Source organism: Dendrobates tinctorius, unplaced genomic scaffold (assembly GCF_039654945.1).
Source record: "Dendrobates tinctorius isolate UK_male_01 unplaced genomic scaffold, ASM3965494v1 ptg000029l, whole genome shotgun sequence".
NCBI classification, from domain to species: Eukaryota; Metazoa; Chordata; class Amphibia; order Anura; family Dendrobatidae; genus Dendrobates; species Dendrobates tinctorius.
In genome coordinates this window covers 11,704,963-11,719,405 of record NW_027361697.1, presented here as the reverse complement: position 1 = coordinate 11,719,405, position 14,443 = coordinate 11,704,963, and the positions used below count along the sequence as shown (strand labels likewise).

Genomic DNA, 14,443 nt, shown 5'->3' with positions numbered 1-14,443 from the left:
CGTCAGCTCAAAACTCTGTGTCTGTGCAGACCCTCAGGCATTTCTTCCACCGCTAAGTAAAATGTTGTTAGTACACCTACAGAGCTGCAGAGACTGAGCAGCTCCTCCTGAGAACAGTCAGGCTTTGTCTCCTTCCGTGGGTGCCCACTTTGTATTCTGATCATTTCAGTCTGAGCTTTGCCCAAGAGACAGGATTATATGATGTGTGACTTGAATAACATTAATCACCGTTGTACTTTCCATGAGTATACAGGGTACGCTGTACCTGGGGTCCTGTGACCTAAACCAGAGTCTCCAGTGCTGCTCGTGACAGCTGTGCTCCGCTGAACATTGTGCCGGGGCAGCCCGATGATGCCAACACATTGAAAGCAGAACAGTCTCTTCATATATTGACTGAAGCGGACGTTAGTTATTCCTCCCGTCAAGGACCACATGTGGGGTCACATACGGTCGGGTGGGGCCTTCTTAATTAACGGTAACTCTGCATGCTGTGTGTTTTTTTTACCACTTAATTTTTGCACCCACTTGTGCCAAAACCCCAAAAGCGGACACCAGCTATTACATTTGGCCTCATCAATGGTAACAAAAAAAAACAAACAAACACCGAAACAACTCCTTATGTGTAACCTAACTTGACAGTCATCAAATATGGTGTAGCTCGGTACAGTGGTGTAAAAAGAAAATTCAGACAATTCTTAAGTGGGAAATTTTTTTTATTACATAAATAAAAAAATCAATAATTCATTAATATTCAGAAGCATAATTTTGGTTACTTCTTTAAAAAGAGACCTCTGGGATAAGATTTATTTTTTCTAGCCATCTACTGACAAAGTTACATTTTTTATTTCCATCTGCACTGTGTAGCAGAGTCCTCACTGCAAGTTATTGACCGATTTCAGCAGACATGAATTTTCATTTCTCAGTCTCCTTTGGCATTCAGGCAACATCTGCTTTCAAGACAAATCCAACTTAAAATAAAGAGTTATTCCCATCTTTAGAAGTTCTCACCTTCCCTTTGGATAGACACCAACTTGCTGATCGGTGGGGGGGTCCAACCTTTGGGACCGCTACTCATCCCAAAAAAAAAAAAACACAGGGTTCTGAAATGCTTTGTCTGAATGCCGGGGTGGCTGGGCGCGTGCACCACTCGGCGGTAAACCACTACCTGGCAGCCACATACAGAATGAATGGAGCACAGTTGCACATGTCCGGCCACTTCTCCATTCAGACAGGGCATTTGTACACAGGATGAGTGGGAACTTCCAATGGTCGGACCCCCACTGATCAGCCACTTGTAACTAGTGATGAGCGAGTATACTCGTTGCTCGGGTGGTCTCCGAGTATTTTGGGGTGCTCGGAGATTTAGTTTTCGGCGTCTCATCTGCATGATTTGCGGCTGCTAGACAGATTGAATACATGTGTGGAATGCCTGTTTGTTAGGGAATTCCCACATGTATTCAGCCTGTCTGCAAGTCACAAATCATGCAGATGAGAGACGAAAACTAAATCTCCGAGCACGCCAAAATACTCTGAGACCACCCGAGCAGGCTCGAGAAAACCCGAGCAACGAGTATACTCGCTCATCACTACTTGTAACCTTTCTTGTGAATAGGTGATAACGTCTAAAGATGGGAATATCTCTGTAAGAACCATTTTGCATTTGTAATTTCAAGTCAAATCTGATTTTGACTTCTAAATCAGATGCAAAATGATTTTGCACCATGTGAAAATGGTCCACTTGTAATGACATGTAGAGGAGGCGTATCAAAACTGATGAAGAAAAAAAAATGGATGCTGCCACAACATCTGATAGGCTTCTAACCTGGTTAGCTACTCCATTTCCCTTTGCACCAGTCATGATACATCTCACCTGCTGGATCCAAAGTTATATTAAGGCTTGATGATTCCAGTAAAAAATAGTTTCAACATTTTCTACAAGTGCTTGATGGAAATATTTCCAGCAGTGTAATCACGATACAGATCACCATTGTATAAAAAGAATAGCAAAAAAAAAAAAAAAAATGATATTGCAAATGTTGGACCAGCTTCCAGATACCCGATTCGCACATGTGTGTAAGACGGACTATAAAAAATGTGCGCAACATTTACGTTTACACTTGCAACAGTTCTCGGTCTAAAAAGACAATCTTAGTGTGAACAGAGCCTAAAGGGTATAAGATCTGTTGCATCTGTTATGTAACCTAAATGGGATCATTGATTATTATAGGGGTCCCTCCGGGTTCAGGTTTGTTTGTTTTTTAGGTCAAAATAAAAATTAGAAGAAAAAAAAAGAAAATGGACCCAATAATAAGGAACAAGACCCCGCTGCTTCTTTTTGGTTTAAGAACAATGTCTGAGCGTGCATGTGAGCGCAGAGTTTATCTGAGACATTTTTGGAAATTTGGAACAAGTTCTTAAAGAGATTATATATATCTATCTATATATCTTTAAGAACTTGTTCCAAATTTTATATATATAAAAAGTTCTCCATTTTGACTTTGCGCAGTTTTATCCTACTGGAAGGTGGCAAAACCCAAAAGGTGGAAAAAGGGAAATTCTGCTCCCAGATTACTTAAGTAGGCAACAATCCTGTTGTACAATTACTCCCAGATTATAGAAGGTTACATACAACAGGCTGTGATTTTTAGAACTAGAATTCATACTAAGAAGTGCAATAAAGCTGCAAAATGGTTAGAGGAAGAAAGCTGCTGGAATAATGAATATGGTGTCAGGCCTAGTGCAGGGCCTGGGGGGCCAGAGCCCAAGGCCGCTGGGGGGGGGGGGGGAAGGAAGAGCACATGGCACAAGGCCACTAGGGTAGGAAGGAAGAGCACATGGCACAAGGCCGCTGGGGTAGGAAGGAAGAGCACATGGCACAAGGCCGCTGGGGTAGGAAGGAAGAGCACATGGCACAAGGCCGCTGGGGTAGGAAGGAAGAGCACATGGCACAAGGCCGCTGGGGTAGGAAGGAAGAGCACATGGCACAGGGCCGCTGGGGTAGGAAGGAAGAGCACAAGGCACAAGGCCGCTGGGGTAGGAAGGAAGAGCACAAGGCACAAGGCCGCTGGGGTAGGAAGGAAGAGCACATGGCACAAGGCCGCTGGGGTAGGAAGGAAGAGCACATGGCACAAGGCCGCTGGGGTAGGAAGGAAGAGCACATGGCACAAGGCCGCTGGGGTAGGAAGGAAGAGCACATGGCACAAGGCCGCTGGGGTAGGAAGGAAGAGCACATGGCACAAGGCCGCTGGGGTAGGAAGGAAGAGCACATGGCACAAGGCCGCTGGGGTAGGAAGGAAGAGCACATGGCACAAGGCCGCTGGGGTAGGAAGGAAGAGCACATGGCACAAGGCCGCTGGGGTAGGAAGGAAGAGCACATGGCACAAGGCCGCTGGGGTAGGAAGGAAGAGCACATGGCACAAGGCCGCTGGGGTAGGAAGGAAGAGCACATGGCACAAGGCCGCTGGGGTAGGAAGGAAGAGCACATGGCACAAGGCCGCTGGGGTAGGAAGGAAGAGCACATGGCACAAGGCCGCTGGGGTAGGAAGGAAGAGCACATGGCACAAGGCCGCTGGGGTAGGAAGAGCACATGGTACAAGGCAGCTGGGGAGGGGTGCAGGTATATGGCACAAGGCCACTGGGGGGGTGATGCCATTTCGGTCTCAGTGTCTCCCTCTTTAAGGACTTGTACTAAGCGTAAGACTGGATTTACTTATCTCGAGTGTTCCTGTAAATCCCAATACAAAAGCACAAAATTAATATTTCCTTTTTATAGGCGTAAACTGCATATAAATAAGAAAATTGGAAGGCACCATGGACTTATAATTAAGGCACTTGGAACTTTTGGGCATAGTAGTAAAAGTGGTCCTTGGAGCACATTTTGCTCTTAGTTCATATCTGCCACATTTCGCACAGCACCAGGTACTTGCACCCTCAGATAGTATAAGCTGAATATGATTTGCATAGTAAAACGAGCCGGTATGGCAGCAACAAAGATTTTTTTCTCCAGTGTTTTACTTTAAAGCTGATTAATAGCAGCTAAGAAAGTTATCAAAAAGGCAAAGTTTCCACAGATGTATACGGTCAGCACTATCTTCTTGAAGGTGTGGCCCTGAGAATGCAAAGATACCATTTAGCACAGCAATGCAAAAAAAATGTCACAGATCAGAACGTAGCAGTTAAGGAGCGCCCTCTGCTGACAATTACATGAACTGCAAGTAGCTGGACAGAAAACAATAAGTTTTAATATTTGTTCTTTAATAGTGAATTATGTATTAACATAATGCTAAAATCAATAGGCTTCACTAGGTATTAGACAATGATATAACAGCGTAGCCATAGGGGTTTATTATACTACTACAGTGGAGCAAAGATTTGCACTGCCCTGGTCCAGCATCCAGTGAAGTTCTCTGTGGCAGTGGACCATACCAGTCTTCACTTCTGCAATCGGCATGCTGGGTGCCGGTGATGCCATAACATTGTAGGGGCTAGTAATGGCATGAGGTGCCCAGGATGCCAGGCGGATATTGCCAGCCTCAGAAGTGAAGACTGCCCAGGTCTATCTGCCCCAGAGAACCAGTTTGGATGCTGGACAAGGAAGCTCAACTCTAAATGCTACTTTTTGCAAAGGGAGCTCTACTGCCAAGTATATATTAGGGAACTTACAACAATAATTTAAAAGGGGTTGTCCAGGCGTGGGGGTGTAAGTCTGCAATCATTCTGTGTGACTGCAGACTTGTGAATCCTCACAATACACAGTGTACGCACTGAGAATTTCTTAACGAAAGTATGCGATTTGCATACTGTACATGTGGTCACAAACCAACTAGATGTGTGCGGCCTTGCTCAGTACAAGTGAATTGAGCATGGCTACTCGCGGTCACGTGACCACCTGCTTCTGGCCACTTGCACTGTGCACGCTGTGACGATTTATAAGTCTGCAGTCAGAGGGATTGCAGACTTGTACCCAAAGCCTGGACAACCCCTTTAGAGGCAAACCATAGACAGTGTACCCCACACATAGAACATTACGGATAAGGCATACAGTATGTAAAGCAGAACCATATGCATGGAGCGTGTACGACAGCACACAAGAGGCACCATGGCGCGCTATTAGATACTCTGCGTGCCGCTCTACGGTGTTCCGGTGCACTACGTCCAGAGGAGAATGGAGAAAACTGTACATAAGATAATATTACACCTATAAACATAAATTGGTGCAGCTTCATGGCCCCGCAGACTTTGCAGAGGGCCCTAATAGGGTGACATGGGTGAGCTGAGCATAGAGAATAGTCAGAATACAGACACCATTTGATAGACTTACTTCATCTTTAGCTATGGATGGGTTTAAAATCTCCATATGGTCTTCTACCATCATTCTAGTTCCTACAGAAAAAAAACAAAAAAAAAAACCTGTGACTAACAATTTAAAGTGCATAAAAAAAGGCAATTACTTCCCAAACGGCTGTAAAATAATTAACCGCTTTATAGCTCTGCAAACTTACTGCATACGATGTTCTAGATTAGAACAGGACCACCTTTCTGGAAAGGGGTGTTGAAAATTATAAATGGGGTTTATTCAATTCACGTAGTCCCTAATCCTTGTGTGTGTGTGTATACTGGGGTACGTTGAGGACTTTATGAATTTCGCAAGACTGGGGTGTCCCGTATGTAGTTCATGGCTAGGAAAGTCTTAGTTACTCACCGGTTAACGGTGTTTTTCGGAGTCCATGACAGCACCACCTGAGAGAGGGGATCCGCCCTTCAGGAACAGGAAACCTACAGATACAAAAGGGCGGCACCTCTCCCACGCATCAGTTGGATTACAGAGCACAAGAGGACCACAATGGTTAATGGCAAAATTTATATACAGTACTTTTACACAACTATTCCTTACCAGTGTACATACAAGAGGAAGAAGTGCACACCCAAATTTAAACTAAAGGGAGGGAATATACGGGTGCTGTCATGGATTCCGAAAAACACCGTTAACCGGTGAGTAACTAAGACTTTATCGGTCGTCCATGACAGCACCACCTGAGAGAATTACAGAGAGTAAAACTATTTAGGGAGGGACTACAGCCTGCAGTACCCTTATACCAAAAGAGAGGTCTGTGGAAGCACCCAAGTCTAGCCTATAATGATTATAAAAGGTGCTCGGAGAGGACCAAGTAGCCGCCTTACATATCTGGTCAATGGAGACTTCTGATCTCTCGGCCCACGAGGACGCCATGGCTCTGGTGGAATGCGCCCTCACTTTTGCAGGTGCCGGTCTGCCCTTTGAGGTGTATGCAATTGAAATAGCCTCTCTAATCCACCTAGCTAGTGTATTTTTTGACACTCTACAGCCTTTCCTGGGACCTTGATGGGAGATAAATAGGGCATTCTCCTTCTTCCAGGGATCAGTAACCGCCAGATATTCTCTAAGGCATTCTCTAACATCTAAGGTGTGTAATTTCTCTTCCTTCTCATTAGCTGGATTAGGGAGGAAGGATGGAAGGACTATTTCCTGTGTTCTATGAAAGCTAGAAACTACCTTCGGTAAGTACGCCGGGTCAGGTCTGAGTATTACCCTATCGTCCTTAAACTGTAAATAAGGAGGACGCCTAGATAATGCCTGGATGTCGCTTACTCTACGAGCTGAGGTTAGAGCTACCAGGAAGGCTACCTTGAGGGACAGGTTTTTTATAGAGGCTGATGAGATGGGTTCGAATGGAGCTTCTGTCATGGCTGTAAGGACTAGGTTCAGGTCCCATGGCATGAATCTATCCTTCACCACTGGCCTGGATCTACCTGCTGCCTTGATGAATCTACTGATCCAGTAATTACCCGCGATGTTGCAGCTAAAGAGGGCCCCCAAGGCTGAAACTTGTACTTTGAGGGTACTAGTGGAGAGCCCCATTTCTAGACCTTTCTGAAGAAATTCTAAGATTTGATTTATAGGAGCCGAACCCCCAGCGACTACTCTAGAGTTCTTTAGGAATCTCTTCCAAATTCTGACATAGATCTTGGTAGTAGTGATCTTTCTACTTTTAAGTAGAGTGTCAACCAGGTCTGGGGAGAAGCCTTTATCTTTCAGCAGTGCCCGTTCAAACTTCACGCCGTCAGATGTAGGCCAGCCACCTAAGGATGAAAGACTGGGCCCTGGGATAGGAGATCCGGGATCTCCGGCAGGACCCAAGGATCGGACACTGACATGGTCCTGAGGCATGAGAACCAAGCCCTCCTGGGCCAAAACGGAGCGATCACTATAACTTTCGCTCTGTCTCTCCTGATTTTCCTCACCACTAGAGGTAATAGCGATAGGGGAGGGAAGGCATAGGATAGCCCGAAATCCCACTTTATCAGCAAGGAGTCTACCACCAGGGGGTCTTCTCTGGGATTTAGTGAGCAAAACTGTCTTACTTTCCTGTTTTCTTTGGTGGCGAAGAGATCTATCTCTGGCAGTCCCCACTTCTGTACAATCAGGTCGAAGATAGAGTTTTTTAGGGACCATTCTCCTTGCCTTAAGAGATTGCGGCTCAGGAAATCTGCTGTGGTGTTTTCTCTTTCCCCTTTATATGTAGAGCTGTTAATGATAGGAAATGCTGCTCTGCTAGCTGGAACAGCCGTTCTGCTACATTCATCAGGGATTTGGAACGGGTCCCGCCTTGGTGGTTGATATACGCTACGGTGACCAGATTGTCGGAGAACACTCGCACATGATGGCCCTGTAAATACACAAGCAGTTCTTTAGCCGCCAGCTCTACTGCTGTCAATTCTTTCAAGTTGGATGACATCTCTATCTGATGATGCTCCCATAGGCCCTGGACCAGAATTTCCCCCATATGAGCCCCCCAACCGGAAGTGCTAGCATCCGTGGTGATTATGCGGGATATGTCATATTCCCAGGGAACCCCTCAGGATAAATTATTTTCATCTAGCCACCATTCTAGGGACTCCCTTGTGTTTCGGGACAAGGTTAGCTGGCCCTCTAAGTAACTGCCAAGCATTTTTTGATGCCTTAAGACCTCGCCCTGTAGAGTTCTTGAATGAAACTGGGCCCACTGGACCGCCGGGATACAGGAGGAAAGTGAACCTAGAAGGGACATGGCTTTCCTGAGGGACATGGTCGGGTTATTGGAAGCGTTCAGGACCTGATAGTGTAGGCGAACCAGCTTCTCTGGGGGCAGACGGCATTCCTGTTTTACGGAATCTAGGATGAGGCCCAAGAATTGTTGGATTCTCATCGGCTGTAACCGAGATTTTTTAATGTTAAGCAGCCTTCCTAACCGTTCTAGGGCAGACCTTGCCCTTTGTAGCTGTTGCAAACAATGGTTAGCCTTTTTCCCTACAATCAAGAAGTCATCTAAGTAGGGAACTACTAAAATGTCTAATTCACGTAGATGGGCCATAACTTCCGCTACTACTTTAGTAAACACACGGGGAGCGACTGCCACCCCAAAGGGAAGGGCCGCATACTGGAAATGTTGAACAGACCCATCTAACTGCACTGCCACTCTGAGAAAACTCTGATGATCTGCATGAATGGGTATATGGTAGTAGGCATCTTTCAAATCTAACACCACCATGAAGCAGTTTTGAAACAGTAATTTTATTGTTGAATTAATTGTTTCCATCTTAAATGGGCGTGTGACCAGGAATTCATTGAGGGATTTAAGATTTATTATGGTCCTAAAGGAACTGTCTGGCTTGCGGACCAGGAACAAAGGGGAGTAGAAACCTTTCCCCCTTTCTTCCTCTGGAACTTTAGTTAGGACCTTTTTATGGCAAAGATCCCGAACTTCAGCTTCCAGGGCAGACTGTTCTGAAGAGGATGACCTAAGAGGAGTGACCTTAAAACGATCTTGGGGAACCCGGGAGAATTCTAGTCGTAGGCCCGCAGCTACCACCCCCAGTATCCAGTTGCTATTAGAGATTAATGTCCAGGCCGGGTAGAAGGCAGCTAGTCTCCCCCCTACCGGAGCAACTAGTCATTGGGGCGGCTTTTTAGTGTCCCGTGCTGGACCTTCCTGGCGCCCCCCTCCTCCAAACATGAATCCAGTACCTCTCCTTTTGTCATCCCATCTGCTCTGATCCCTGGACGGCCTCCTACGGAAATATCCTTTCCTGGTAAAGGGGCGTCTAAAAGAGGGGTTCGGCAGACTGGGGAACTTCTTTTTATCGTCCCCGGCCTTCTCTAAAAGTTCATCCAGGACGGGCCCAAACAGGTATTCGCCCTCACAAGGAATGGAACAGAGTCGAGATCTGGCCTGGATGTCTCCTGGCCAGCATTTTAACCAGAGAGCCCTTCGAGCTGCGTTGGATAAACCTGCGGTTCTAGCCGCCATCCTCGCAGAATCTGCTGACGCATCAGCCAGAAAAGCAGCAGCACTTTGGATAACTGGTAAAGCTTTTCGAATGTATGCTCTTGAGGTTCCATCCTTCAATTGGGAATCCAGCTGATCCAGCCAGACCATCAAGGATCTGGCCGTACATGTGGCCGCTACCGCTGGTCTCAAGGCACCCGCTGACATCTCCCATGTTCCTTTCAGAAAAGAATCCGCTTTTTTATCTAGCGGGTCTTTTAAGGAGGCCATGTCATCGAAAGGTATGGAGGACTTTTTGGAGGCTTTGGCCACTGCCGCGTCCAGCTTAGGGGCCTTGTCCCATTTGGTTACCACTGGGTCATCAGACGGGTACCTTCGTTTGAAGGCGGGTGGCAAAGAACCTCTTTTTTCTGGCTTTTTCCATTCTCTATTAGGTTCTGGACTTTATCATTCAGCGGAAAGGATCTGCGCTTTCTGGGATCTAGGCCTCCGAACATCACGTCCTGTGCCAAAAGTTCCGGTTTTGTGTCTGCTACCCCCATGGTGGACCTTACTGCTTTAACTAACTTATCCATCTGGTCTAAGGGAAAGCAGAAACGGCTCGAGTCTTCCTCTGAAGATGATGAAGTGGAGGCCGAGGAATCTGAGGAGATATCGATTCCAGGTGCGGCCGAAGACTCTGAACCCGAGAGGTTAACATCTCTTCCCTTAGAGGAGTCTTTTTTAGATAGGGCCTTCATTTCTGTCCTGATTATCTCCCTCAGGCTTGTGGTGAAGTCTGGTGTTTCTTCCGCCACCTGTATGGACGGGGAAGAGTGTAAGGGCCTGTCAATCTACCCCTAGGGTACCGTCCCCATCCAACCCCTACCGTTTGTCGCACGCAAGGCTGACACAACTTTTTAGGGTGGCCGTCTGGCAAAGGACAATTACAGAGGGCACATTCCCTGTGCTTCTGCTTCCCCGTAGCTTTCCTTGCCTGCGAAAGAACGAAATAAAACACTGCATCAGGGTACATTCACGGAGATCTCTTACCCATGCAGACGAGGCAGGTACCGGGTCACGGAGGGAGGCAGGAGGGTCCTTTAGCCTGGAGGAACTTCTGTGGCTTTGTTCGCCCGTCCGTTTCTTCTTCTGCTGGCCACTCGCATGTAAATTCGCTGTGGCCTGTTTCTCTGGGCGCTCCTGCGCCTCGTCCTGCTGCTCTGTGGGGGCTTCTGTCGAATCCATTGCTGGGCCTTCAGAAGCACCCCAGCAGCGTCACCTCCTGCTTTTAAAGCCTCCCACAGTGTCCGGTTTAGCAGGGCTCTGGCGCGGCACCTCCCCCCGGGTCCTCCCCCCCCCGCGACTCTCCCCCCCACATGCTCCGTCTCCCCCCCCGCCGCCGCGGGCCGCCCCAGGCCGCCGAGCACCGGCGGCGCATCCCGGAAAGCCGGCCGGCACCCGACTTCCGGTTTCGGCGGTCCCGGCCCCGCCCCTTCCGCTGCGTCACTTCCGCCGCGCGATCAAGGCCGCGGGAGCGCGCGGAAAGGAGCCGGCACGGCGCCCCCGGCTCCGGAATGCCCGCCGCCCCCACATGCGTCGACCTGCGCCCGCCGAACAGGCGCGACCACCAGCCCCCGGCAAGAGAGGGAGAGAGAGAGAGAGGAGCAAGCGGAGACCGGGTGAATGCCACAGGAGGGGTTCCAGGGGTCATACTTACCTTGTGCCGGCCCTATGGAGACGGCTGTCCACCGGACCCTCTGCTCCGCCTGCTCCAACCACTGTCGTGGTGACCTACCCGGCCCCACCGTGGCGCATCCAGGGACCCGAGCTCGACCGAGGTAGGAGACCCCCCCGCTACCTGGGTCGGTCAGCCGGCCTGGGAATCCCTCGACGACTCCATGATGGACCATCTGTAGGAAGTCCCGTCCTATAGGAACAGGAAACCAACTGATGCGTGGGAGAGGTGCCGCCCTTTTGTATCTGTAGGTTTCCTGTTCCTGAAGGGCGGATCCCCTCTCTCAGGTGGTGCTGTCATGGACGACCGATAAATTAATAGTTTAATATTGAATAACTGATCAGGTCTCTACAATCCCGCAGTTTATAAAATTAAATTTAAACAGGTTACTACATTTGGAAAAGGGCATGTACAGTATTTAAAAAGACATGTGGTGACAAAATCCGAAAAGCTCTTCTGGGTCTCATTTATTGATAGATCAGGGTTGTCATTATCGTTAGGCTGGTTTTACACTTACTGCATTTTTTATGGTCCTTTATTATGGCCCATTTTTGCGGGCCAAATCGCCGCATTTTTTGTGTTGTACTGCAATAACAGGCTGAAAAAATGTTTGCGGATCGCCGTTTGTTTTTTCCCAATACTATGGAAATAGCAATGGAGAAAAAAATGGCGTTCCGCAAAACCGGAAGTGATGGCGCACCGCAAAAACAAACTTCCGTTTGTTTTTGCGGCCCCATTGATTTAAATGGGGGCTGTGTCTGCAAGCTGTGAAAAATATTGAGCAAGCTCAATATTTTTACACGGCCGTATATACGCCCCCTTATGGCCATACGGCACACCATTGAATTTTTGCGGGCCAATTTTCCGGCCCTATAGAAAGCTATTGGGGCCGCAAAATTGGCCCGCAAAAATACAGTAAGTGGAAAACCAGCCTTACAGAGATGCCGTCTAGGTGTTTTTTGGACACTAGTTCTATCTAATACATCAATTCCAGATGCATTATATTTCTTGAATGCACTTTTTCCAGCAAAGTACTCCTTTGTAATTATTCTCTATCCGGACATGTTAACAGTAAATAAGTGTGAGGTTTTCTCCTTTATCGAACTAAATGGTTCATCTTTTGCAATTCGATATGACTTGTTGTATTGTGTTGGGAGTCGGGGTCCGTTCTACTTTTGTTTGTAAATTTCCTTTAAATTACATTTTTATTGAAAATTTGCAAATGTAAGTTTTACAGCTGTGTACAGTTTTCTGGTGTACCCCTCGTCAGCCCGTCAAACCACACAGGTCATAGTCTCGCGCGTACAGACTGAAGCTGCGCCGCATCCAGGTATCCTACTTGTCAAAAGTGAGCTGCCGTGTAAGAACAGTGCATTCTTTACCCCCAAGGGTGGTTTGCACGTTCATGACCGGGCCAATTTTCACAATTCTGACCACTGTCCCTTTATGAGGTAATAACTCTGGAACGCTTCCATGGATCCCGGTGATTCTGACATTGTTTTCTCTGGACATTGTACTTCATGCTAGTGGTAAAATTTCATTCATATAACTTGCGTTTATTTGTGAAAAAAAAAATGGAAATTTGGCGAACATTTTGAAAATTTCGGAATTTTCCAACTTTGAATTTTTAGGTCCTTAAATCACAGAGATATGGCACACAAAAAAACTTAAGTAACATTTCCCACACGTTTACTTTAGATCAGCACAATTTTGGAACCAAAATTTGTTTTTGTTAGGAAGGTATAAGGGTTAAAAGTTGACGAGCGATTTCTCATTTTTACAACACCATTTTATTTTTAGGGACCACATCACATTTGAAGTCACTTTGAGGGGTCTATATGATAGAAAATACCCAAAGTTGACACCATTCTAAAAACTGCACCCCTCAAGGTGCTCAAAACAACATTCAAGAAGTTCATTAACCCTTCACCTGCTTCACAGGAATTTTTGAATGCTAAAAAAAAAAATAAAAAATGAACATTTAACTTTTTTCACCAAAAAAATTACTTCAGGTCCAATTTTTTTTTTATTTTATCAAGGGTAACAGGAGAAAGTGGACTGCAAAAGTTATTGTGCAATTTGTCCCAAGTACGCTGATACTCCATATGTGGGGATAAACGACTATTTGGGCGCATGGCAGAGCTCGGAAGGGAAACCGCGCCATTTGACTTTTTTGGCTGGAATTGAGATCGGACGCCATGTCGCGTTTGGAAAGCTCCTGATGTGCCAAAACAGTAGAAACCTCCCACAAATGACACCATTTTGGAAACTAGACCCCCCAAGGAACTTATCTAGATGTGTGGTGAGAACTTTGAACCTCCCAGGGCTTCACAGAAGTTTTTAACGCCCGGGCGTGAAAATAAAAAAATCATATTTTTTCCACAAACATGATCTTTTAGTCCCTAATTTTTTACTTTCACAAGGGTAATAGGAGAAATTGGGCCCCAAAAGTTGTTGTCCAATTTGTCCTGAGTACGCCGATATTCCATATGTGGGAGAAAACTACTGTATGGGCACACGTCGGGGCTCGGAAGGGAAGTAGTGACGTTTTGGAATGCAGACTTTGATGGAATGGTCTGCGGGTGTCATGTCGTGTTTGGAGAGCCTCTGATGTGCCTAAACTGTTGAAACCCCCCACAAGCAACCCCATTTTGGAAACTAGACCCCCCAAGGAACTTATCTAGATTTGTGGTGAGCACTTTGAACCCCCAAGTGCTTCACAGAAGTTTATAACGTAGAGCCATAAAAATAAAAAAAAATCATTTTTCTACAAAAACGATATTTTTGCCCCAATTTTTTATTTTCTCAAGGATAACAGGAGAAATTGGACCCCAAAAGTTGTTGTACAATTTGTCCTGAGTAGGCTGATACCCCATATGTGGGGGTAAACCACTGTTTGCGCGCATGGCAGAGCTTGGAAGGGAAGGAGCACCATTTGATTTTTTCAACGCAGAATTGGCTGGAATTGAGATCAGACGCCATGTTGCGTTTGGAGAGCACCTGATGTGCCCAAACAGTGGAAATCCCCCAATTCTAACTCCAACCCTAACCCCAACACACCCCTAGCCCTAACGGGAAAATGGAAATAAATACAATTTTTTATTTTATTATTTTTCCCTAACTAAGGGGGTGATAATGGGGGGGGGGGGTTTGATTTACTATTTATGGCGGGCTTTAATGTTTGGCAGCTGTCACACGCTACAAGACGCTTTTTATTGTAAAAATAGTTTTTGCATCACCACATTTTGAGAGCCATAATTTTTCCATATTTTGACCAACAGTGTCATGTGAGGTCTTATTTTTTGCGTGACGCGTTGACGTTTTTATTGGTACCATTTTCGGTCACGTGACATTTTTTGATCGCCTTTTATTCCGATTTTTGGGACGCAGATGAACAAAAACCAGCGTTTCATGAATTTCT

General features: G+C 46.5%; 2 protein-coding genes across 3 annotated transcripts in view; one reads left to right on the top strand and one right to left on the bottom strand.

Annotated features, from left to right (window-relative positions):
- Positions 1–692: 692 nt before the first annotated feature.
- The window catches only part of LOC141085814 (putative ferric-chelate reductase 1), a 36,347-nt gene continuing 22,596 nt past the window's right edge, over positions 693–14,443 (bottom strand). For both annotated transcript variants that reach the window (XM_073571384.1, XM_073571383.1), the window contains exons 15-16: positions 5,321–5,382; positions 693–4,108 (exon numbers count right to left, since the gene is read on the bottom strand). In XM_073571384.1, the coding sequence (XP_073427485.1) occupies positions 4,016–4,108; positions 5,321–5,382 (155 nt within the window). In that variant the 3' untranslated portion in view covers positions 693–4,015. The remainder of the gene's footprint in view (positions 4,109–5,320; positions 5,383–14,443) is intronic.
- On the top strand, positions 2,828–3,887 carry LOC141086025 (uncharacterized). Its single transcript, XM_073571759.1, has one exon. It carries the CDS (start codon positions 2,835–2,837, stop codon positions 3,885–3,887), a length of 1,053 nt encoding a protein of 350 aa, XP_073427860.1. The 5' UTR covers positions 2,828–2,834.